This window comes from Staurois parvus, unplaced genomic scaffold (genome assembly GCF_062004578.1).
Source record: "Staurois parvus isolate SC_StPar_1 unplaced genomic scaffold, SC_StPar_1.0 ptg000734l, whole genome shotgun sequence".
Taxonomy (NCBI): domain Eukaryota; kingdom Metazoa; phylum Chordata; class Amphibia; order Anura; family Ranidae; genus Staurois; species Staurois parvus.
Genome location: NW_028318530.1, coordinates 3,253,861 through 3,280,718, shown reverse-complemented (window position 1 = coordinate 3,280,718; position 26,858 = coordinate 3,253,861). Strand labels below are relative to the sequence as shown.

Below are 26,858 nucleotides of genomic sequence, written 5' to 3'. Positions count from 1 at the left end.
TGTCATTCAAAGTGTGATAGCACTGAAATCTGAAAATTGGCTTGGCAGGAAGGGGGTAAAAGTGTCCGGACTTGAAGTGGTTAAGGCCCACATCTAATCCCTGTTCAAATCATGCTGCTGCAACATCTCCAGAATACGCCCCTTTTTAACCAATGATACCACAAAGCTCCTAATTCCCTCCCTGGTTATCTTATGAATGCTGCTGCCAGACTCATCCACCTTACCAGCCGTTCAGTGTCACTACTCCTCTCTGCCAATCCCTCCACTGGCTTCCACTCACCCAATGAATAAAATTCAAAATACCAACAACAACTTACAAAGCCATCCACAACTCTGCCCCCAGCTCCATCACTGACCTGGTCTTAAAATATCAACCAAATCGCTCTTTTCGATCCTCCCAAGTCCTTCTGCTCTCTAGTTCCTGTGTCACCTCCTCCCATGCTCGCCTCCAGGACTTCTCCTGAGCTTCTCCCATCCTATGGAACTCCCTACCCCAAACTGTCCGGCTGTCTCCTAATCTATCCACCTTTAGACGATCCCTGAAAATCTTTCTCTTTAAAGAAGCCTATACTGCTTCTACCTAGTAGACAGCCATTTATTTCCTCCATCACCTCATCCCCCCACATCTATTACCTTTTGTATCACTCAACCTTTCCTCCTAGATTGTAAGCTCTAATGTGCAGGGCCCTCTTGTACCAAATTGTATTGTAACTGTAATGTCTACCTTCGTTTTGTAAAGAGCTGCGCAAACTGTTGGTGCTATATAAATCCTGTATAATAATAATGTGTCTTAAGGGACGTTACTAAGCTAATCTCTTAAGTAGGTAGAAAGGGCTACCCAGTGCCTTTGGTCCTGCTGGTAACCTCTGTAGATCTCCACTACCCAGGAGGTCCCAAGAGTCTTCACGTGCTGGTGCATCAGCAGACTAATGAGAGTCATTTTGATTGCAGGACAGGATATTGTATTGGTGAGCTTATTCTTACAGTGTTACTAAACCCACAACAGTAAAATCAGTCTGCACATGCAGTAAAGCATACTTGTTATACTCACTGAGGTTTGTGTACTGTGGGAGACCAGATATAGTGAATTCAGGGTCTTGGGATTAGTAACACTTTTAAGTTTCTAAATATTTGTTTTTTTTTAGGACCTTCAGGTTGTGCTGGAGCCCCACTTCAGTTAGTTAGTGGGACCTATGAGCACTGAGTGGTGCCTGCCTACAATATGAGGATATCATTCAAGGCTACTGTCATTTAGAAGGAAGATTCATTAGGTCTTCAGTGATCATTTCTATTATCTGGCATTATGCATTAATGCCACATTACATACCAAATTTAGAGTGGCATGAAAATTGCAGTCTGCACCAAATCCATCACAAGGATGGACTTCTAAAAAAATAATTCAAGATCTATATACAGAACATGTGAAATTAGCCTGGGTATACTCATATCTGGTCCTTAATGGTTGGTTCAGGTTCAAAAGTTATTAAAGTTCATCTTTTTATGAAACTCGTTCTCACCAAACCTAGCCTACAACCATCCAGTGCCTCCCCTCCCCCAGTGCTATACCAACGAGATAAGATCCAGTATTTTGTTTGTTCTGTTCCAACAGGCATGCATTGAGCTAGTGCACCTTCCAGGCTTACAGCTGTTAGCTGTCAAAATTCTTCTCTGACTTTGTGTGTCTGCCTGGTTGTCAGTGAAGGATTGGTTGTGTAGCCATGGCTCTACCTCCCAGCCATACTGTATTTAATAGGAATATGACTGAGAAGCAAGGTCCTTTGCCCAATGTGACTGAGAAGAAGACATTCTCCAGATTCCACAGATCATAGAGCCTAGGACATTATTAGAAACTCTTTTTGAAAGAGTGCATATATTATAGAATTTGGGCAAAATTTAAAAAATATAATTTTGGCTCCCAAGTCAAATTTTACAAATAGGTAGGAGTCAACAGACACAGTCACACAATTACTCCATACAGTGACAGACAACAAAAGAAAATTAATTTTCTGTTTGTTGGTATCTGGGCACATGAGCTTTTGTGATCTTCATTTAAAAAAAAGTTATCAGCAGTAGATCAGGTGTAACTGTAACATTAATTGGTTAAGTTATAAAGAATTTGCATGGCCATTCATCCACTAGAAGAACCTATGCATTCATTCTGTGTGAATGGGGCCACAAAATTTAGTGTAAATAGGGCATATGCTGTGCTGTTCGATTGTAAATAGTGGATTTTAAACAGAAAATACTGCATCATTTGGCCACTGGATGGAGCTAACTATTATAGGAAATTCCTATGATAATTAGCTCTATCTAGTGGTCACATGTAGTATTTTCTGTTTAAAATCAATGCTATACATTCGAACAGTGCAGGATATAGCTTATTTGATTTTTTGCCCCATTTGCACACAATGAATGTACATGTACTTTTACTGGACAAATGGCTATGCAAATTCTTTATAAGACAACACCTTTCAAAGCATCATTCTTGGGTTACTGTACTGTTCTGTATGATGCGTGACAAGCAAGTGATGCATTTATCTGTAGTTTTAGATTAACCACCAAAATGATATACTGATTCATAGTGGGGAAAATGTCAGCTGGAATAGGAATTTCACAAGATGAGATCTTAACGCTTAATATTGATGTGGTGTGCTTGCTTGGTATTAAGCAAACATTTGTCTTTGATAAAGACAAACCAATAAACAGTACCCAGTGGTGCTATATGAGATCAAATTGTACAGAACATTGATTGTGTTTCCTTATTTCAGTAATTATTAGGTTATCTTTTATATATATATATATATATATATATATATATATATATATATACTGTATATACTGTGCACAATTACGGTATTAGGCAAGTTGTATTTTTGAGGATTAATTTCATTATTGAACAATTACAATGCTCACGGTCAATCCAAAATGTTAAACTTCAAATCTGAATATTTAAGCAAGTAAAAGTGAGGTTTTGGCTTTCTTAGGGAAATATCTCTGTGTGCACAATTATTGAGCAAATATTAATGTGCAGAAATTTTATGCAACTAAATGAAAACTCAAAATTCTCCCATCTTACTTGTTATTTTCATATGTAAGTGAGAATAATAAACAAACAACTAAAAATTTACAAATAAACATTTAAAAAAAAAAAACAATTACCAATAGGCTCCATGCACACTGAGCGTTTTAATAATAATGCTGGTGATGTAAAAATGTGTGTTTTTTAGCATTTTTGTATTAGAGTTTTGATGCGATTTTTCGAGTTTTTTTCATGTTTGCGTCTTTTTCGGCCTTTTTACAGTTTTTTTAACCAAAATATTTTATTTTTTGGTCAAAAAAAGTCCAAAACCACTGGTTTGTCGCAATTACTTCAATTTACAGCATTTTACCATGTTTTGCCGTGTTTTTCAGCATTACAGCTTTTTACAGCTGAAAAACTTCTCTAAAAACCCACTAGTTCTGTTTTTTTTTTTTCAGCCAAAAAATGCCCCTGTCGAAAAACATTGATTACAGTCTATGTGTGCATGGACACATAGGATAACATGGGGAGTTTACTGGCTGTAGAAAAAAATGTCAACAGCCAAAAACAGCAGTTGTAAAAACTTCCAGTGTGCATGAGGACATATATTCACCTCTCTTTTCAATACCAGTCATAAGCCTTCCATTCATGGAGTCTGTCAGTTTCTTGATCTGTTGATGATCAACTTTTTATGCAACAGCAACCACAGCCTCCAAGACACTGTTCTGAGAAATGTACTGTTTTCCTTCACCGTAAATCTCCCTTTTAAGAAGGGCCCACAAGTTCTCATTAGGGTTTAAGTCAGGTGAGGAAGGGGACCATGTCATTATTCTTTCATCTTTAACACCTTTACTGGCTAGCCATGCAGTGGAGTACTTCCATGCATGCAATTGAGCATTTTCCTGCATAAATATCAACGTCTTCTTGGAAGATGCAGACTTTTTCCTGTACCACTGCTTGAAGAAAGTGTCTTATAAAAACTGGCTGTAGGTTGGGAGTTGATTTTGAGTCCATCTTCAACCCAAAAAGGTCAAACTAGATCATCTTTAATAATATCAGCCCATACCAGTACCCCATCTCCACCTTGCTGGGGTCTGACTCAACGTGGAGCTCAGTGCCTGTTAATGATCCAGACACTGACCCATCCATCTGGTCAAACAAGAGTCTCTCTCATCTCTTCAGTCCATAAAAACTTTGAAAAATCTGTCTTCAGATATTTCTTGGCCCAGTCTTGACGTTTCAAAGTATGTGCTTCTTTACCTTGGCCATGTCTCTGAGCACTGAACACCTTGTACCTCTGGGCCCTCCAGATAGGTTACAGTTCTAGAATATGAAAGCCCTGGAGGATAATTGGTTCCTGGTATTGCTACGTTTGATTCTTCTCAAATATTTGGCAGTTAGTTTGCGTCTTTCTTTCTCAACACATTTCTTGCAACACTGTTGACTATTTGCAACAAAAAGTTTGATGGTTCTGTGATCACGCCCTAATATCTTAGCGATTTCAAGAGTGCTGCATCCCTCTGGAAGACTTTTTATACTTTTTGACTTTTCAGTCTGTTAAATCTCTTTTTTGGCCCATTGTACCTGAGGAAAAGAAACTGCCTAATAATTATGCACAGCTTGATATAGGGTGTTGATCTCCTTAGGTCACACCCTTCCTCATTACACATCACCTGATATGCTTAAATCCAATAAACATTCAAGTTCATACAGCTTGGAGTTGAACAATGTGCATAAAAATTATGATTTGGTCAAAATACTCACTTGCCTGATAATTGTGCACACAATGTATATAGGTTCTTCAAAATGTTTCTGCACTGTTTTTTTAATATATATTACTTTTTTTAATCTAAAACAAATATAAACTGATATTTTCATATTTTATTGGATAAGTATCATCATGGTAAATTACCTTGGTGCTTTTGTTTGTTGTATGTGTTATGAAGTCAGGCTGCATAAAAGTATATGTCTTTAATATTTTCTATGTAATAGTACTGTAGCCCTATGCTAAGCTCTCCTGTGCTGTCGGGGAAGGAGGGTAAAATTGGGCTTTAAAGAACACAGCAGCTTCTTATATCTCTCAGGGGCACAGTGAGTTCTCAGGTTTGTGCACATAATGCAGACATTATACAGGAAGTTTATTACCTTGTTGTATTTTTTATCTTTACAATACCCAGAATGCAACAAGAAAAAAAAAAAGCCACCAAACACATCTGGATTTTCTTTTGTTCAGCCTGAGAGGTAAACAAGAGAAATCAACTGATTCCCCCATCTGCAGCAGTGAGGATGGAGGAATTTCTATTGCTGGATATTTTATTCAGGCAGCCACAGCACCCATGGCTGCCTAAATATGGTGGCCCTGTGGAACAGTAGCTGCATCTTATAGATTTCAGTCACTGTTTGGTCCATAACGTTCCAGCTAGTTCATTCAATTTTTAAATCGACTTTTGACACGCTGGGTGGTGTACTTACAGGCCACTCATGATTCACATTTTGAATAAGGAGTCTATTTTGGTAAGGAAAAACAGAGGGTACACAAGTGGCACAGTTCCTTCGAGATACAGTCCAGATCTCTAATGCCCCCCTCTTCCTCCCCAAATTATACAGTTTTGGTTACAGTGACCCTTTAAATAGATTAGAGCTATATACATTGCATAATGACAAAACAATTCAAAATAGTCTCTTAATTAAAGCTTGTTCTGCCCATTATATCTGCTCAGCAGCACTAAGTTGTATTTAATTAATCTGCTTCCTTTCCCCAGACCATTTAATTGGGCACATTTTTCTTGCATTTTAAAGAAACAGCCCTATTTTTACTGTTTGTACAGTTTATGTTGCTACTGTTGTAATGTAATTTTCTGACGTTAGATGTTTTTGACCTTTTATATAATATGTTTTCCTATATAGACTAATTCAGTTTTAATCAGTCTGTTTTTGGTCACTGTGTGTATTATGCATGTCCCATGGGATTCTCCATGCTGTATACTATTGCTGCCTCCTTCATACAGAAAGTAATGATGCGTCTGTCAGTGCTAATCTCTGCATTATATACAGCCTCATTTATATGAGCAGCATACCTCTGAGCAGGTGCAGTTTTATGAAATTAAAAATAAAGAAAGTTTGTGGTTCATATGGTTAACAACTTTATGTATTTGCATATGAAAGCAGGGTTATGTGTATTTTTAGCTGTTTTGTTTTGTAGAAAAAAGCTCCCAATATAAGCACATCAATATGAGCACTGAAAAAAAAGCATGGTCAAAGACCAATATTAACACATATCATTAGATAAAAATAATCTAAACACTGATGCAAGGATACATTTTTTTATGATGGACAGGATACAAACCAGCATTTGTTTGACCACAGCAAGCTTCCCAGGGTAAAATACTTTGACCAAATAACATTTTTACAAACATATGTTTGTGTAACTTCAGTTCCACTTTAATTCAATGTGCTTCTACATGCAGGAAAAATGTTTGATGCACATTGCAGATGGTGGCCACATAACACTGTTTCCATTCTATAGATCTCTGGGGCAGAACCTGTGGCCCAGGGGCTGCATGGGGTCCTTTGACACTTTTCTGTGGGCTTACTCAGGCCAGGTGAAGGAAAATATTCTTTAGACTGGATTCTGGTACTTAAATGGTTTGGTTTATTTCTTTCACACTACCTAATGTTTTTTGCTATTTATCTCATTTATTATTTTTTATTTTTTGCCCTCTGAGCTTTCAAAACAGACATTGCTGAGAAAAATATTCAATATGGCACAAGTAATTTTTAAGGGGCTTAGATGTAGAAGCATTGATTTGTAATAGTAGAGATTTATAAGAGTCACCAACCACTCTTATAGTATGTTATAGTCTCTGACAATCTCTTGTAGCATGTCTGCAGTCTCCAACAATGCCTGTAGCATGACCTTAACCTTTAACCATGTCCTGTTTCTATTTTTTTTTACAGGCTAAACCTTAATGATAGTAGACACTGCACTTTTTTTTATCGATTGGGTTGTAGCTCCATAGGTTGATCAAGCATGCACATTGGGAGGAAGTGGAAACATTCTGTGTTTGCAGTTTGGAATCTTCACCCTGGGCAGTGGTCATCCTTGTCCCGACACTGATCCCAAGTCTGTAAACATCTTAAAATGAAACAAAATATACATTACCATCTAATATTAGAATTAGGAGAACACTAGATGTTTTTTAAATGTGTATTTCTCACTTTAATCCAGTTTTGTTTTTGTATTGCAGGCTCATGCTATGGTTTGGCATACCTATAATACCAACTTCCGCCCTAAGCACAAGGGGTACTTGTCTGTGACCCTAGGATCTCACTGGTTAGAACCAGAAAATAAAAACATTGATGCTTCAGCTATTGATATGTGTCAAGAGTCCATGGAAGCTGTACTTGGAAGTTTTGCCAAACCTATTCACGGTGATGGTGATTACCCTGACAGTCTAAAGACAAAGTATAGCTCTGTTTTGCCCAAGTTTTCTGAAAATGAGAAATCTTACATTCAAGGCACAGCAGACTTCTTTGCTTTTTCTTTTGGACCAAATAACTTTAAGCGCTCAACTGATGACAACAAGACACTTAGGGTTTCCCTTTATCTGAGAGGGGTATTGAACTGGATTAAACTCGAGTATAATAACCCCAGGATCTTGATAATGGAAAATGGTTGGTTCTCAAACAGCAATATCAGAACTGAAGATACTACTACGCTATACATCATGAAGAAGTTTATAGTTGATGTCTTACAAGGTTGGTAAATATATATTTAGTTCACATATGTGAAAATTATATAATACCTGGCTCAGAGGTCTGAAATAAAATTAAACCAAAAAATAACTCCCTTTCTACTTTGATTATATGAAAATACTCATGTAGCAGATGTGTACCAAAAACACCAAAAATATGCAGAACATTGATGCAGAATTCGTACTGTCCTGTCACTCAATGGGCAAGCCAGGTAGCCTTTTCTGCTGTGCATAGTCAACTTCAAAGACTTATTGTAACGCCATCTCCTGTGCTCCATTCAATTCACTGTATGAAACTGAATGAGTGCAACTAGTTGGTTTTCCTGAGTCTTATTGGGAGAACTGTTGTCAGCCTTGATTTCAATACAGCTATGAAGCAATCTGCCATAATCTGTTTGTGATATAAAGCTGTTTGATATTGGTTGTCATTGTCTGAAAGTATCATGTTCATGTCCAGCATAATGCCTAGTACACATGCTTCGAAAGTGGTATTTTTCATCCCATTTTTTCATCAATTGTCAGATAATCTGATCGTTAGTACACAGCTTTTGAGAGCCGATCACAACAGTTCATGCAAAATTATCCAAAGGGACAAGCACCAAAAATGTTTCTTATACAATAGTAGAACAAGCAATTTTCATTTAAACAGTACAGTATTTATCCAAAAAAAATTGAGTAACCAAGACCGATTTTGAGAGCCGATCACAACAGTTCATGCAAAATTATCCAAAGGGACAAGCACCAAAAAATTTTCTCATATGATACACCAGAATAAGCAATTTTAATTGAATCAGTACAGTTTTCATCCAAAAAAAATGTAGTGACCAAGATTGTGTATGCCTTGAAACAAAAGAATACATTTTCGATATGAGACTAGCATGCTGGGAAAAAAACGGACAATCAAACATCCAGCGTTCTTATCGTGAGTAGGAGGCTTTAGTCTCCATGTATACTGACAGTTGTGCAATTTGTCTGCTCCAGTTGCTTCACACAGCTGGTGGGGAAGATAGCTGTGCCTGAGTAGGAGACTGGTGTAGAGTAAATCCATGTGCACTTGAGCCATTGACAGGCACATCATTCTAAAACTGCCTTATCCAAGATGTTTGCCTAATATAGCATATATTATCATCAGAAAATATTATGGTTTATCTTTGACATACTTTCTCTTTTAATTTTTTTGTGAACAGCTATTAAACACGATGGCATACAGATCTTTGGTTATACTGCATGGTCACTGATAGACAGTTTTGAATGGCAAGAAGGCTATAAAATTAGGCGTGGATTGTTTTATGTAGACTTCAACAAGGACAAAGCACTTACACCCAAATCCTCTGCACTGTATTACAAACAAGTCATCAGTCGGAATGGATTCCCTTCAGCTACTCTTGATTCACCAATTAAAGGGCAGTTTCCATGTGACTACTCCTGGGGAATAACAGATTCTGTTTTGAAGGTATGTTTCCCTACTATGTATACGTGTGTTTCACAATACGTCCAACAAACATTATCCACTTCAATCATCTATGTTTCATAGATTGCTTTTCATTCATGGAAGCTATATACAGCATCTATGAATGGAGGAGGTGACCTGAAAGAGCAGGCATAGTCGAGCACTCCTGATCAGTGGCTGTCACAGGTCCACAGCTGGATATATCTTCCATAGCACAGAAAGTTTATGGCTGCAGGGTATGGGAGGGGGGCAGAGAACTACAGATTTCCACTACTACAGCTGGCAGCAGCACAAGGGACCCTTCTAATTAAATTTAGGTAATGTCCCATATTATTTTCTAAACAAAGGCCTTAATTTGATCTACAGACAATTTTTTACATTTTGAATAGAATGGGGATTGGTTAGAATTGCTGTCAGTTTGGTTTTTTTGCTGTTTACTTTTGCTGTATGTTATCGAGTTATTATTGTTGTCTCTTCTTGTTGGTGAAACTTTTATTTGCTTTGTTCTATAACAGTATTCACTGGAGCAATAACTGAGGTGTCATCTGCACAATGGGGACACAAACAACAATAAAAATACATTTTTAATAGTTTGGGAAATAATTAGAATGGGAAAAGGGAAATGGGAATGGGAAAAGGGCAGTTATAAAAACCTCAAAGAAGTTCTTGGGTGAGCGTGCCTGTTTAAACCATTATTTTTTATCTATTTATTTAAAGCACTATCCAGGCCTTAAGTGTTATTCATTTGGGCAGAGTAGGGAAGGCTCAAGCTGGCCATACATTAAGCAGATTTATTTATTCATCTCCTGGTCTACCCCCATTCGCTTGATGTTCTTTGATTACAAAATTGAAGGAGCGGGGTGGAAAACTGGCAGCCAAACAACACCTATCCAATCAGATGCAAGTACCAAGTGGGTGTTTTGATATCCAGTGCATCCATTCTCAGAATACAATAGACATGATTGGAGTTTTGTCCATCCAAGCTGTTAAGACAAAAAAAAAAAAAAATCTATCTCCAATGGAGGAGCAGACCATAATAAAATATGGTTTTATAATAGAGTGAAAAGGGGCGTGTCCAAAAAGGGTTACAGGGGCGTGTCCAAAGGTTGGTAATAAATAGCATGTATTCAGACTGGTCGGAGTGGTAAGGGGGGTACCCCAGAGCTCTGTCCTGGGATCAATTCTGTTTAATTTATTAATAAATGATATAGAGGTTGGTATATATGGCTCAATCTCATAAATAAAGGAGTGGGCAACTAATGACAAATGAGGTTTGATGTTGAAAAATGTAAAGTAATGTACCTGGGGGCTAATAAATATGAACGGAAGTTACTCAATAGGAAAAGAAGCTCTGGGGGAATCCAGGATTGAAAAAGATCTGGGGATCCAAGTAGATGATCAGATTCAGCAATGACATGCAATGCCAAGCTGTAGCAAGCAAAGCTAGCAGAATATTAACATGCATTAATAAGGGAATTTATTCCAGAGTTAAATTGATAATCCTGCCACTTTATAAAACTCTGGTTTGGCCATATCTGGAGTATGCAGTTCTGGTCATCTATCCTCAGGAGGGAGATGCGGGAACTGGAGAGGGTCCAGAGAAAGGCAACAAAGTTAACAAGGGGACTGGAGGACCTCAGTTACGAGGAACGACTACAAACATTACACTTATTCTCCCTGGAGAAGAGAAGCTTGAGAGGAGATATGATAGTGATATACAAATACCTTATTGGTGATCCTAGCATAGGGAATAAACTATACAGTCTCCGGAGGTATAAGAAGCCATGGGATCACTCAATGAAATTGGAGGAGAAGCCGTTTAACCTTAAACTTTGTAGGGGTTTTTTCACTGTCAGGGCGGTAAGGATGTGGAACTCACTTCCACGAGGGGTGGTGACAGCAGGTAATATTGATAGTTTTAAAATACCCTTAGATGGGCATCTTAGCGAGCACAATATACATGGATATGGGATATGATATTTGACATGAGCACACACGCACCCACACAGGTGTGAACTGGATGAACTGGCATTTTTATCCAACCTTACTAACTATGTAACTATGTGAAATTTCCTGAATAGGAGCTCAGATGTCAATAAAATCCTGAGAGATGTTATAAACATTCTCTATTCCAGCATAAGCTAAAAATAAATTTCATTGGAGATGGGCTTTATGAAAGATAACTGAGCAGTTGAATCATGCTTGCAAGCTCAACCACCCTCAACTGTCAATGGTTAGCTCATCTTAGGAGAACACTGATTAACCTTTCCAAGAAACATCTGACCATTACAGCTAACACATCTCTGTAAATCCAGTAAATGATGAACACCTGAAAAAATGTACTAGATGAAAGTCATTTTTGGTGTGACCCACAATTTACTGATTTGCCAATTTGTATTTCTGTTATACCACTGAATACACATGGTTGTTGATTCCTTCTGTAGGCAAAGGATGGGATCATCCTTGCTGAGATCAAATCAATTAAAAGTTAGAATGGATCTAAACTGGTGGTGGTCTTTCGTGATGCAGGGAGCCTCAAGTGCGGTCCTTGACATCACCAAAGGGGCACACATAAAATTCAGAGAATATTCATTATCAGAGACAGCAGCCACAGAACAGAGCATAGTCAAAGATTATGAGCATGATACAAGAGATGGTCAAAGAGATGGTCATGTAATAAAGATGATGAGCAGAGATTGCAGACATGTTAAAAGAAATGGTCAGAGACTGCAGACGTAATGCAAGATATGGTCAGAGATTACAGACATAATACACGAGAGGAGCAGAGACTGCGGATATGCTGAGAGAGACTGTGAACATGCTATATAAGTTTTTGGAGACTGGGAAATACTTCATTCACTCTGAAGAAACAGCATACCCGTGCTGTTCCTTTAAAGCTCTGTGCCGTGGCCCGGGACTCCCACACGCATGCGCGGCGGTGACGTCATAGCAGCTCGGCCAGTCAGACAGCCAGAACTCGCATTCGGAAGGAAAACCGGGTGAAGATGGAAACCCTGTCAATAGTGATGACGCACCGCTGGAGGGCTACGTATTTAAGGTAAGCCCTGATACCATGCATACTAGCACATTATGACATTATTTTGCAGGAGATTTTTTTTTTTTGACCTGCGGTTTACTATTGTCCAGGTCCCCCTCCCTGTATATACCACTAGCAGTTAGTAGGTCCAAAACATACCTGTAAAAAATAAGGTTAGCTTTATACTTACTTTACCCCTGTTCTCTGACCAAGCTCAAGAATACAGAGCAGCTGAAATCTTACAAGAAGGTGCTCTTTTAATGGTCTGGAGTGTGTTCTCAGGAGATTTAGCCTGCTCTGCATCCCCCAGGAATCTATAGGGAAAGATGGAGATGTCATGTGCAGTGATGCATAATTTGTTTCTTTACTATGGGCTAGTAATGAAAATGGGGGAAGGAACCTGGACAGTATAAGCTGATCTTGCTTTTTATTGCAAGGTCCTCTTTAATGCTACCAGTTTTCACACCAGGGCCATGGATAAGGGGGTACCACCAGTCCTCCTGTACAGGGCCCAGGCCAGCAGGCGGACCCAGGCAGCTGGGTGATTCAGATTTGTGGGCAGGGATGGTGATCAACATGATGGGGGGGGGGGGGCAATTACTGGAACCAGTCCCCTGTATGTCTCTCTCTGCAGCAACTGAAAGCTGGCTTCTTCTCCTCTCCCTCCTGCTGGCTTTAATCGTTTGCTGGGAGAGCCATACATGGGATTCATTCCAGTAATTCACCCCCCTGCCGCACCCATCCACCCTCCCTGTGCACCATATGTTTCCTTTTGCTGCCCAGGCCCCTATGTGCCCCGGTTTCCCTCCTCTCCTTTCCACCGGCAACTACAGTCACGCAATAGGTTCCTCCAGGATGGAGAGTAGGGGAAGGGTCCAGTAAATATGTCACATTTACCATTTACAGTAAATATGTCACATTTCATATTTACCAGCCCCTTACTTTCCTGAACACAATGAGGGATTGGTACCAATCACTCATTGTGTTCATTCATAACTGAAGCATAGCAAAATGTGTGTTTTGTTTTTTTTTGAGGGGGCCCTGTCAGATTGGCTATATGGGGCCCTGTGGTTCCTAACAGTAGCCCTGTTTGCCACTGTCATTCATTCTGCTACAGTGAAATCTGTTATTAAATTGTGGCCCCCTGCTCTTCCAAAATATGATAAAAGCAATACTGAGTATATCCCATCACTGGACAGCCTCTACACTGCACAGCCAGCTACTGCATCACGAGGTCTTACCAGGCATGGGTGCATGCAGCTCAGGAAGCACTATTGTACTGTATTGCAGTGACATACACTGCATCAAAGAGAAAAACTAAGTTTAAAAAAAAAATGTGATTTTAGTTATGGATGTGGGGAGCATACCCAGGCTGCCAGGGAGGTTCTCTTTCGGCCTGGCAGATTTTCTGTAAGCCATCCAGTGATAGTACCGTTTCAATAAATTTGAATATACAGGATGACAGACAGACTCGCATTATAGAGGAATAGAGACAATAAAGCAATGCTGTATTATGCTGTATTAGTAAGAGGAATCACCATGCATGTGATGGTCAACACTGCCTAGTTCATATATATATATATATATATATATATATATATATATTTATATATATTAATTTAACAAGTTTCTTTATTTTTTACACAGTACATATACCACTTGAGATCAGCATGATGCTACAGTGCCATTATTATACAGTATATTGCATATATTTTCTCCTTTTTTTCCCATTAGGCAGAGCTGGCTCCCTCCTCACCACAATTTGTAGATCGTAGATTGTATGTGTGGAACATTACAGGCGATGGCTTCCTTCATGCAGTAAAAGGAGTGAAACTAAAGACTCGTCCACCTCAATGCACTGACTTTATCACCATCAAAAAGCATCTCGCCCTGCTGACCAACATGAAAGTCACCCATTACAGATTTGCCCTCAACTGGTCTTTAATTCTGCCAAAAGGAGACCTGTCTACAGTTAACAGAGAGGTCCTTAGGTATTACCGCTGCATGATAGACGAAGCACTCAAACTTGGAATCAAGACCATGCTGACACTTTATTACCCAACTCATGGCTCTTTAAGCCTTCCAGGGCCATTATTAGAAAATGGAGGGTGGTTAAACAGATCGATTGTTCAAGCATTTGCCGATTACACAAATCTATGTTTCCAAGAACTTGGTGACCTGGTGAAGCAGTGGATCACAATCAATGAACCGAATCGGCTAAGCCAGTATTACCATGGCAGTAGCAATAGGACTTACCAAGCTGTGCACAACGCCCTTATAGCTCATGCCAAAGCATGGCGATTGTATGACGAGAAATACAGGCCTCTTCAGCATGGCCACATATCATTGTCTCTACACACTGACTGGGCTGAGCCTGCCAATCCTTTTCTCCAGTCCCACACTGCAGCAGCTGAGCGTTTTCTGCAGTTTGATATTGCCTGGATTTCAGAGCCAATCTTTGGCTCTGGTGACTATCCACTGCTCATGAGACAATACATCCTTTCTAAAAACCAAAAGGGGACATCCAGGTCTTTCTTGCCCCACTTCACTGAAGATGACAGGAAATTGCTGAAAGGTTCTGCTGATTTTTTAGCCATAAACCATTTTACCACCAGGCTGGTGATCCATGAGCCAAAGAACGACAGCAGATTTGATGCTGACCGGGATGTTTACTTTCTGTCTGATGTAACAAGTCTCACTTCTTCTAGTGGCCTAGCAGTAGTGCCACATGGGATTAGAAGACTTTTAAACTGGTTAAAAAAGAATTATGGGAACTTGCCCATTTATATTACAGCAAATGGAATAGATGACAAAGCTTCAGACAATGATGTACTTAGAATGTACTATTTACAGGAATACAACAAACAGTTGTTACAAGGTAAGTGTGTGAGAATATACATGAATGGTACAAAATGACCTGTAAATCTATCATGAGTCTGTCTTCCAAAAAAGGTGATATTTCACTTTATTTGATGTTAGAGTAGAGTGACCAGATGTCCCTGATTTCCAGGGACAGACCTTAGTTTTAGGGGGCTGTCCCCAGGAAAAAAATGTCCACAATTTGATCTACAAGTAATAGAATGTGTCCCCGATTTCTTCCAAAATGGCACCCCCCGGCCTGGGAGGCTACAGGGTAATCCATCTTAGCAGCATTTCTGTGAGTTGATTGGCCTTGAGCAGAAGGAGGGAGGGGAGGGGAGGGGCGTGTCTGCTTTGGTCTGTTCTTGGGATTATTCAGCCATGACGCTATTATTTTCACCTCTGCGCTGCTTCTGCTTCAACACCAATAAAAAATGTTCGTGGTCAGTAGGGTGTCTCCAGATTTAATTTGGAAAATTCAGTCACCTTAGGCTAGAGGACTGGATTCTTCCGTTTTTTGTCTTTTAAGAGAATCCAGTTGCAAGATCTCTTTTTCAGCTTGTCTAGCTTTGCTTCCTTTCATGGAGCCTTCTATGTAGCATGAAATAAATGGAAAGAAAACAAAAAAAAAGAGGGTAAAAGCAATTTGTATTGAGCATAGTATGTGGGTGCAGGGATGGGCCAACTCATAGGCAGGACAGTTACCCACCTTGGCCATTATAGGTGGGGTATGTAATATGGTACGTTAATTGCATTGGGACAGTTGCTTTTCTATTATAATCTGTGGGGCTGAGTTGTATACTTGATAGCTAGGACCCACTATTTGTATCAGGAATGCTTATTGTGGCTCCTTTATAAAGGATGCCTGTGATTGTGATTTTTTTTTTAAAAAAGTTGTTCTTTTTTAACCTTTAAACTGTCATTTTTAAACTTAACTGTCTTTAAACTTAACTGCAATTAGTTATTAACAACACATTTGTAACCCTTTTTTTCTTAAGCTATTTTTTGCAGATTTTTTTTCCATTCATTTTCTTCATTCCTTTAAAAAAACAAACTAAAATTTTTAAAAGCCTCTATTTCAGAAATAATGCCACCTTGCTTTGTATTAAAACCATAATTTTAGCACAACAAATCAGAGAATAGAATTTATAATTTTGAGGGGTTAGTTTCCAGATGGTAATGTTAATGAAAACCCATCTCTGGGTTACCATGTTTATTTGGATCAAACTGACCATAGTTTAGAATCCAGGGACCCAGCTTTATATTAAATTAGTTGCAAACCTCTGAAATTAAAAATTAACAAATCATATCCTTCTATAGTGTGCACATGCCTATAACCAAAGCAAACTGTAATTTCTGTCTCCTCTCTCATTCCTCTGCTATCTATATGAGTCATTGTGACAGTTGATGCCCATGCCAGAAAATTGGCCTGCCACCCAGCACATAGCATGTGATCGACAGCCTCAGCTGTGCATGTTTTTCTGTAAGACTGTGTAGTGGGGGGTATCCATTCCCTCCACTCAGGTCTCAGATTACACTCATCTCCCTGCTCTTTGCTATGCATTTTGTGACATCAGATCCCCTCCCCCCTCGCCTACTAGGGCTGAAAAATGCAGTATAAATTCTGTACCCTACTCACATCTTCAATCTCTCCCTCCCTACTGGCACCTTCCCCTGCCCTCTAAAGCATACACAGATCACTCCCATACTTAAAAAGCTCTCACTGGACCCCACCAGCCTGAATAACTTAAGACCCATCTCCCTGCCCCCATTCACCTCTAAACTCTTAGAACGCTTAGTCTACAATCGTCTGAGCTCCTACCTCACTGACAAAAACCTTCCTGACCCCTTACAGTCTGGCTTTTGCTTTCAGCAGTCCACTGAAACTGCCCTACTAAAACTCACTAATGATTTACAAACTAACATGTGGTGCACTGAAATGAAAATTCTGGTGCCGAAACTGATACCAAAAATTCAGAAAGCACGGGACCAAAAACCGAAACCAAAATGTCCGCGTATGTTGGGGTGGGGAGGCTCAAATATTTTTGTTGTATTTTTTAACTTTAATGTGACTTTTTTAACTTATGATTTTATTGCTATCACATAGCGGACCAATAGTTCTCTATGTGATATAATATGAGTGACAGGTCCTTGGTTTTTGCTCCCTTCACTGTAGCTCCAAAAATGAGCTGTCATTCTCCCCTCCCCTAAAGGAAACTAAGGGGCGCGGGTCACTGGGTAATGTCACTGGGTGACCCCGCCCCTTAGTTTCCCTTAGTGGTGGAGAGAATGACAGCTCATTCTTGGAGCTATAGTGAAGGAAAAAAAGGCGGTAATTGCATTTAAAAAACAATTAGTTGTTAAATGTAATTACCGCTTTTTTTTCCCCTTCACTATACGGTTGTTGGTTCGAATCCCAACCACGGCACCACCTGCCTGGAGTTTGCATGTTCTCTATGTGCCTGTGTGGGTTTCCTCCGGGTACTCCGGTTTCCTCCCACACTCCAAAGACATGTTGGTAGGTTAATTGACTCCTGTCTAAATTGGCCCTAGTATGTATGAATGTGAGTTAGGGACCATAGATTGTACACCCCTTGAGGGTTGGGGACTGATGTGAATGTACAAAATATATGTAAAGCGCTGCATAAATTGACTGTGCTATATAAGTACCTGTAATAAATAAATAAATCTGAGAATTAGCTGTCATTGCACATGTAGTACACACAGCCACCTATTGGCACCTGTATTGTCTAAAATTTTCTTATCAGCAAAATGCCGATAGGGCTATTTTCGGCCGATATGTTTCAGCCACCGAAAGTTCGGTGCATCCCTAGCAAAAACCAATGGCCACTACTCCATGCTCTTACTACAAAACCTCTCTGTGGCTTTTGATACTATTGACCATCCCCTCATCCTCAAAAAACTCCGCTCTCTTGGCCTGCGAGACGCTGCGCTCTTCTGGTTCTCCTCCTACCTATCACAGCATGCCTTCAGTGTTACCTACAACTCTGTCTCCTCCTCTCCACTCCCTCTTTCTGTAGGGGTCCCCCAAGGTTCTGTCTTTGGACCCCTTCTCTTCTCCATCTACACTTCCTCCCTTGGTCACTTGATTAACTCCCATGGCTTCAAGTACTTTCTCTATGCTCAGTGGTGTATTTTGGTTTTATGCTGCCCTAGGCAAGACTAAAATCGGGCACCCCCCCGCATCTAAATTTGCCCCACCCCTTCCTGTTTAAGATCCACCCCTTCATCTGTAAAACCCACCCCTTCCTATTTAGACTCCACCTCTTCCTATTAGAGCTCTGCCCACTGAAACCGATGGGGCGCTATTCCTCCCACAGACATCAATAATGGGGCACTGTTCCTCCCACACTGACATCAATGATGGGGCACTATTCCTCCCACACTGAAACCAATGATGGGGCACTATTCCTCCCACACTGACACCAATGATGGGGCACTATTCCTCCCACACTGACACCAATGATGGGGCACTATTCCTCCCACACTGACATCAATGATGGGGTACTATTCCTCCCACACTGACATCAATGATGGGGTACTATTCCTCCCACACTAACACCAATGATGGGGCACTATTCCTCCCACACTGTTACCAATGAGGGGGCACTAATCCTCCCACACTGGCACTAGTTATGGGGCACTATTCCTCCCACTGACACCAATCAGAGAAAGAGAGAGGGGGGAGAGAGGAGGGAGAGAGGGGGGGGAGAGAAGGGAGAGAGAAGAGAGGGAGAGGAAGAGAGGGAGAGAGGGGGAAGAGAGAGAGAAAGAGGGAGAGAGGGGAGAGAGAAGAGAGAGGGAAGAGAGTGAGAGAAGCGATAAAAGACAGAGGAGAAGAGAGAGTGAGAGAGAGGGGGGAGGGAGAGAGAGAGAGGAGAGAGAGAGGAGGGAGGTAAGGAGGGGGGGGGGATGGGAGAGGAGAGAGAGGGGGGGAGAGAGGGGGGAAAGAGAGAGGGGGGAAAGGAGGGGGCTAGAGAGATGGGAAAGGAGGGAGAGAGAGAGGGGAGGGAGAGAGAGATGAGGGAAAGAGAGAGGGGGGAGAGAGAGGAGGGAGGGGGAGAAGAGAGGGGGGAGAAAGAGAGGAGGAGAGAGAGAGGAGAGAGAGAGAGAAGAGAGAGGCAGAGAATAGAGGGAGAGGGGGGGAGGGAGAGGGGAGAGAGGGGGGGAAGAGAGAGGGGGGTGGGGGGAGGGAGAGAGAGGGGGGAAGAGAGAGAGGGGGGAGAGAGAAGGGGAGGGAGAGGGGAGAGAGAAGAGAGAGAGGAGAGGGGGAAGACAGAGAGGGAGAGGGGGGGAGAGGGAGAAGGAGGGGGGAAGAGAGAGAGAAGGAGAGAGGGTGGGAGAGAGGGGGAAGAGAGAGAGAAGGAGAGAGGGGAGAGAGAGGGGGAGGGAGAGGGGAGAGAGAAGAGAGAGAGAGGAGAGGGGGAAGACAGAGAGGGAGAGGGGGGGAGGGAGAAGGAGGGGGAAGAGAGAGAGAGAAGGAGAGAGGGTGGGGAGAGAGGGGGAAGAGAGAGAGAAGGAGAGAGGGGAGAGAGAAGGAGAGGGAGAGAGAGAGAGAGGGAGGGGGGGGAGAATACACAAGGCTGGAAGTGTAGGCGGGACAGACACAGGAGGAGAAGTCGGGAGGAGGAGGGGCAGCTTTCTCTCTCCTCTCCCGTCTGTGTGAGGGGTGGGGGGACTGTCAGCACTGGGGACTGCATATGCTGACAGATCCCCTGCAGTGCTGGAGGAGGGGGGGGGGCGGCCGTGGGGGAGCATACAGTAGCTGATCGCAAGAAGGAGATGGACAGGGGAGGTGACAGGTGGCACATAGAGCAAAAGAGAAATGCACGGTCCTCTATGTGCCACCCGGCCCCCTCTCCAGCCGGTTCCATTGCTGACAGGTTCTCTGTCTCCTCACCCATCCTTGCCGCTGAGCACACACGAACCCGCCCCAACACGCCCCGCTCTAGCACACACGAGCACGCCCCCTGGCCAAGCACAGCCCTTTGCAGCGATGGCATTGGTCCCTTCTGCCTGGGGGTGATGCCGCCCCCCTGAAAAGTGCTGCCCAAGGCAGATGCCTTGTTTGCCTTGCAGCAGATACGCTCCTGTCTATGCTGATGACAAGTCTTTCTCTCTATTCCTCATCTTACACCTTCAGTCTCACTTCACTGGGTATATGTAAGGCTTTATAACCACTTTAACATTGGGTTCAATCATGTAATTCCTTTTGTGTATTGTCAAATATTTCAAAGATTGCATCTCCCACTCTCCCAAGTCCCAAAGAAGATTGGCAGCCACAGTTTTAGTATATTTGAAATGCATTGCTGCCAGAAATTGCAAATGACTTATAACGTATTGTACTTTGCATCTCATCAATGGTTTCTCTTCCAGCCTACCTACAAGATAACATCAACCTCAAAGGATACTATGCTTTTAAACTAACTGATAAAGCAAAACCCCAGTACGGATTCTACAATTCTCCCATTTACAACATGAAACCTAAAGCTTCTGTGGACAAATACACTACAATCATTACCGCAAATGGCTTCCTTGCTGACCAAGTGGACAACTCATGCAGAACGAGTGAAGAGAACTCATGTCACTTCTGTACGTTTGTGCAGGAGAGAAAGCCCCTTATTTTCTTCAGCTTTTGTCTTTTCTTCACTTCAGTTCTTTTATTAACTGTTGCAATAATAAGAAAATATAAGCGAAAGAGGAGAAAACTGCACACAATCAAGCACCAACACAATGCCTGCTTGCTCATTAAAAAGAAAGGTGGTTTCAGCCAGTGCTGAGAGAGATTGCACACATGTAACTCTTCATTACAGTTCACTCCATTTGTTCTCCTAACACCGAAGACCGTTGAACTCCCATGTGTATGTGAGCATGTTTACACTGGCGACACATCTATGGACTATGTTGTGTCCATCACATGCCTTGTCTGCACAGGTGCGTGTAGTTTTCCAAATTGCAGGACGTATTTAGATTTTAATTTATAAAAGTCAATTCTGTTGTAATATTGTTTCATTATTTATAATGCAAAAAGCTACCTAGGTAAGAAAAGGTTTTCCCATTTCGAGCATAAAATGACTTTTTGAGTCAGCAACCGCACAGTTCACCCCATCCAGATTCCAGCCAATCAGCTTCATATTATTGGACCAAAACAGCTCAGAGTAGTAGGTAGTCATAGAAGTTTAAAATGGCTAACTCTGTGTAGGAGAGGTACTCCACAACTCAAATTGTATGCTTGAAAGTGTAAACAGTTTAAAGAGCAAGATAGCCCTCAACTGATTTAATTTTGGGTGGACTTGCTCACAAATTTCAGAGATCCTGGTGGAGAAAGATTCCCTCCTAGATTCCAGTTCATGTATTCTTTCATGCCTTTATGTATGTCAAGGGCTTGAAGGTTCTTGGTTGGAAGTACTATTTCCTCATGTCATCAGCCACCATCACAACAGAAGTCAATACTGGCCAGTTGATGGTGGTGGTAGACTATGTAAGATTTATCATGGCTGTTGTGGGACAGGGTTGTGTTGGCATTCCCCTAAAATTTGTTAGTTGGTATTTCTGGTCCTACATAAGACATGCACAGTCAGAAAAGTTAACAGAGATGGTCATGTTGACGATGTAGCTTTATTCACAATGTATAGTGTGCTCAACTAAATTGATAGACCACTTCAAAGTGTTACATAAAATAAAACCATACTCTGGTTTCTCTTCAGATCGTATAAATCTTTCTCCTTTTACATAAAATAAAACCCATCAGATTACTGATTTTATTTTAAAGCATTAAGTATTCATTCACTATGCTTTGTTTTCTTCACTGGCTTGGATTAAGTGAAGTCTTGAATAATATGTTACCCAAGATAACTAGATCTGTTAGGATACGTATAGACTATGCAAATGAAAATACTGTGTAGCACATTTACTGAATCAATTTTGAACAGAAATGTATGCATTTTCTTTGGGAAAACATGATCCATAAACAGTCAGAGAGGCAAATGATTTGGAAACGTATTTAGTGTAGTTAGAGGTATATAATGTAATATTACATACTGTATAGATCATGCAATTTCCATTGAAACTAAAGTATGCACATTTCACAAAACTGGCAGATCTAGTTAATGTGGAATAAATGCGTATAGATTAGGCAATGGTGTACATGTACCTTGAATAGGGAATACACACTGGATGATTGACTATGTTAGTATGGAGATTTTATATATCCCCGGTTACATATAGGAATGCTGAATAAGGAAATTATATATGTGCAATATTACTATGCTGACATTGCAGTATCTGTCATTTTTGGTTTTCAGCTTTTAGACTTGCCATAATAACCAAAGTAGAGCAGTTACTATGACTGCCAATTAATTGATAACATATTTATTAATTTCTATGCCCCATTAGTTGAAAATTATTCAAAAGACTAAAGCCTTACCTGTGACAAGCAGGCCCCCTAAGGTTTACAAAAGGATAAACAGCACTCCATTTTTTGGAAGTGATTTCTGACATGTCAGAACATCTCTTTCCAACCTAACATTAATCATTTTTTTAATTATATAAAATGGGAATTACTGTGTATTTGTCAGTACCATTGGGCCTAGTAGTGTAAGTGTCATTCAAGAGCTAACATGCTTCTCACAACCTATTATATTTGGTGGGACATTTGTCAATCCATTATCATAAATGGAAAGGACTTGAAGGGAAATATGGCTATTTCTGGTCCTTGAAGCAGCCGACAAGCACTGCTGTCCAACATGCCTAAGACCTGTAATTTTATGTGGTACAGGTGCAGTAAAAGAATTGTTCCCTTTTTATACAGAAAATATATTGCTCAGATATTGGTCATTAGATGTTTTCCAATAGCCTGAAAAATGTTGCCAACTTGGTCTCAGAATTGGTCACACCATGCACTTTGTACTCTGTAATACCAAGTGATGCCAAAATCAGTTGCATCGTATAGTGTATGTTCAACCTCAAAGTATAACTAATGGCAAAACATTTTTTTTTTAGTTTTGGATAGAGTGGAGAGGGATTTTAACTGATTCACTCTTTCTGTATGACCTGGTCAAAGTCATCACCAAAAGGGAATCCAAAAGAAAATCCCAGTTTTGAGTTGCTTTTCTGTTCTTGGAACAGAAATAGAGGGGAAATTAACTTATTAACAAATATTCTGTTGACAACCAGAGATTTCCTTCACTTCCTGCTGTGACTATAGGCCAGAAAGTGAAGGGAAATCTCCCCAATGGGACACAGATGGCAAAAGAAAAAAAAAAACTTGATAGGGAATATAATCCTCCCTTACTCTATCCAAAATGGAAAAAAAAGTTTTGACTTTAGTTCTACTGTATGAATGAATACAAGACTTCCTGTGATTGGCTGAGGTGGAGAAGTGGGTGGATGACATCATTATCTCCACCTCAGCCAATCAGAAGAAGCTTTGTAATCATTCATAGAATACAAAGCTTCCTGTGAATTGCTGAGTGGTGTTCAGCACCACTCTATTTTGATGTGAGATGGGAAGTTCTTGTCCTACTGCCGGGACACAGCGTTGTATATTGTATGTAGCTTAGGCTTTGCCCAAACTAACTATTTAAAAGAACATTAAACCCAGAGATCAGCTTTAACTTTTAATGTACAAGGACCATGTTTGGGTAGCTTGAATGTAAAACATTGTTATAATGAATTAGCCAAATGGGGCTAAATCTAAACTCAGTCTTTCACTAACTTTTTTACATGGAGAAACCCTTGAAATAGTTTTCAGGTTTCAGGTATCCCCTTCCAAAAATTACTATATCTACAGCAGCCTTTCTCAACCCTAAAGGAACCCTTGAAATAATTTTCAGGTCTAAGGGAGCCCCTGATAAAAAAGCAGCCCATGGAGGTGAGTTGGAATAATACCCAATACATTGGTGGCTAGTGTAAAGAATGCCTCCACCCCTACAGTGGTGGTGAAAATGCTACGTTTCCAGACAGCTAAAAAGATCATTGGTTTCATGCCACTGGCTCCTTCACATGGTGTTGGCATTGGGATTATGCAGAAATCATCAAAAGGGAGATTATTCTAGGAACCCTTATCAACCTCTGAAGGAACCCTAGCTGAGAATGGCTGTAACACTTAGACGTGAAATATGAACAAAACATATCCCTCTATAGTGTGTACTCGTCTCTATCCAGAGTACCAAGTGTCATTTCTGTCTGCTGCTTCGTTCCTCTACTAAGTGCATGAGTCACTTCTGACACGGTGACGGGGAGGGAGTTCCAGCAGATTGACAGCCTCAACTCTCTTCTTGTGTGCTGTGTGAAGGGGGTGTGCCCCTTCCCTATAATCAGCTCTCGCTGAGCTCTGCAGTGTGTAACTTCAGCTTTCCACCCCGTTTTATGAAAGCCCAGGCAAACTTTATAAATTCTGGACTTTGAAGGGATATACAAAAGAGAAAACTGAATAAACAGGTACAACTTACATAGAAGGATTTGTTTAATCTTTGTGTATGTATGTAAGGGCTTACAACCACTTTACAGTATATTAGAGTGGTGGTACGTGGGAAGAATGCTCCTTATATTGGTTGGGAAGAACGTTCCCTGTGCAAATAGCTTAAATGATCATTCATGTCTGTGGTTATGTATATGAGAGGCAGAAATAACTCATCGTTCAAAGTACCCACAACAGCTTTTGGAGGTACCCTAGGGTTCATCACTCAAGGAACTCCAGCAACCTCTGGAGGTACTCTAGGCTTCTCCAACTTCATTCATAAAGTTCTGACCCTGACTTCTAGATGGGAATGTTCAGCAATAACTTATATTTACCAAAAAACTGGGAAAACTGTGTAATTAAAACACAGGGTCATAACATCCCAACATGCCAGATCCTATATATGTAAATAGATTACTATATTTATTCTTAAAAATGTGAAATGTGTTAATATCAAGAGAATTCCTCAGTCCAGGCATAAGACTCTGTTTAACTACATTTTTATTTAGCTATTTTAATTGTCATGAGCCTTAAAATAAACAGTACAGATAGATGCAGTAGGTAATACAAATGTGAATCATACAATTGTAAATTACAAACGGATACAGGGTTTTATATACAAACTAATATTTTAACATCCATTGTCATATTTTATTGGATTTACTGTACATTTATTTTCATTTAATATCATTGCCACAGCCAGGTCCTTACATATTGATTGGCAATAGTATGCAGGGTCTTTCATGGTATGGGCAGTGTTTGCACAGACCTATTTTACAGTATGAAAAAAATCAATATATTATTGCCTTGCACAAAAATTGGAATGGTACCAAACATAGTCTAATGCTTGAACTCTGAGAACTCTTCATTGTGATTTATTTGTTTTTATTGAAATAAAATGGATATGCCAGTGTAAAAATTGTCATTTATTGTGCTACATGCTAATGTAAAAGTCTCATCCAAAATTAAAAACTGAAAACAAACTATAGCTAGCCTTTAAAGGGAAGCTATCTTGGTCAATTTCTAAGTTTTTAACTGATGTTTTATATTTTTTTTTATCATTTACTTATATAAAATTGTTCTCTTTTAAGTAAAAAATGAATACAGGTGATACCTATAACACTGGTTTTAGATTTTCTACAAAAAGGGCACAGTAGTATTTTTTAAGTTTTAAACTGTCTCTTTAAAATGTAAACAAAGCTACAGATGGCAGGACGTGTAGTGAGCCTCTTGTCATTAAACCTAGGTGATCGGAAGTGGAAGTTGTCCTTCCCCCCCTCCCCGTAGTCTTCTGGGACATGTGACAGGTCCCAGAAGACTACGGGACCATTAACAAAGTGCAGCACTACTAGCGCATGTGCAGTGGGCACCTGGACGTGAAGCCGCAAGTTGTCACAGCTGGCTACCCACACTAAGGATGCCGGCGCTGAGGAGAGAAAACATGCGGTAAAACCAGCCATGGTGAGGAAACCACTGGACCGAGGGACAAGTAAGTGTCTATATTCAAAAAGTCAGCAGCTACAGTTTTTTGTAGCTGCTGACTTTTATTTTATTTTTTTTTTAATTCAACTGGAATGCTACTTTAAGCTGTGTGTGTAATCTGAGATCCAGCTATGCTGTATAAGGGTCCATGCGCACTGGCTTAAAAAAGTGCTGCCTCTACAGGAGTTTTGTATTTTGCCTGTAGAAGCTGCTCATTGTTATCCTAAGGGGTTGATTTACTAAGGCAAATAGACTGTGCACTTTGCAAAGAGCAGTTGCACTCTGCAGGAGCAGTTGCTCCAGAGCTTAATAAATGAGCAGAAGCTCTGCAGACTTCCATCATCCAATCATGAGCAAGCAAAAGTGCTTTTTTCAATTTTCCTTGCATGTGATTGGGTATTTATTGCAAACTGAATCTTTATCTGATTTACAAAGCTCAGGAGCAATTGCACATGCAGAGTGCAACTGCACCTTGTATGGTGTACAGTCTATTTGCCTTTAGTAAATTAACCCATATGTGTCCATTTACATTAGGGCGTTTAGAGGCATATTTTAAGCTCAGCGTTTTTAGGCAGAAAAAAACCCCTTCTGGTTCGTGTTTTTGAGAGTAAATTTCTGGTAGAAAAATGCTAAACACACCTAAACACTAGTACACAATGCCCATGCATGGCCCCTAAACAGATTTATTTCAGCAAAGGAGTTAAAGCCCAACTGCAGCCAAAACATTTTATTTTATTTTGGTAGGCAAAAGTTCTGTTTGTTATAGCTGTGTGGGT

At 40.4% G+C, this 26,858-nt stretch overlaps 1 protein-coding gene across 1 annotated transcript in view; it reads left to right on the top strand.

Moving 5' to 3' along the window:
• KLB (klotho beta) overlaps nucleotides 1-25,586 on the top strand; it is a 44,948-nt gene extending 19,362 nt beyond the window's left edge. Inside the window, exons 2-5 of the mRNA XM_089654035.1 lie at nucleotides 7,267-7,777; nucleotides 8,961-9,226; nucleotides 13,995-15,138; nucleotides 20,517-25,586. Of these exons, the coding sequence (XP_089510161.1) occupies nucleotides 7,267-7,777; nucleotides 8,961-9,226; nucleotides 13,995-15,138; nucleotides 20,517-20,920 (2,325 nt within the window). The 3' untranslated portion in view covers nucleotides 20,921-25,586. The remainder of the gene's footprint in view (nucleotides 1-7,266; nucleotides 7,778-8,960; nucleotides 9,227-13,994; nucleotides 15,139-20,516) is intronic.
• Nucleotides 25,587-26,858: the final 1,272 nt, after the last annotated feature.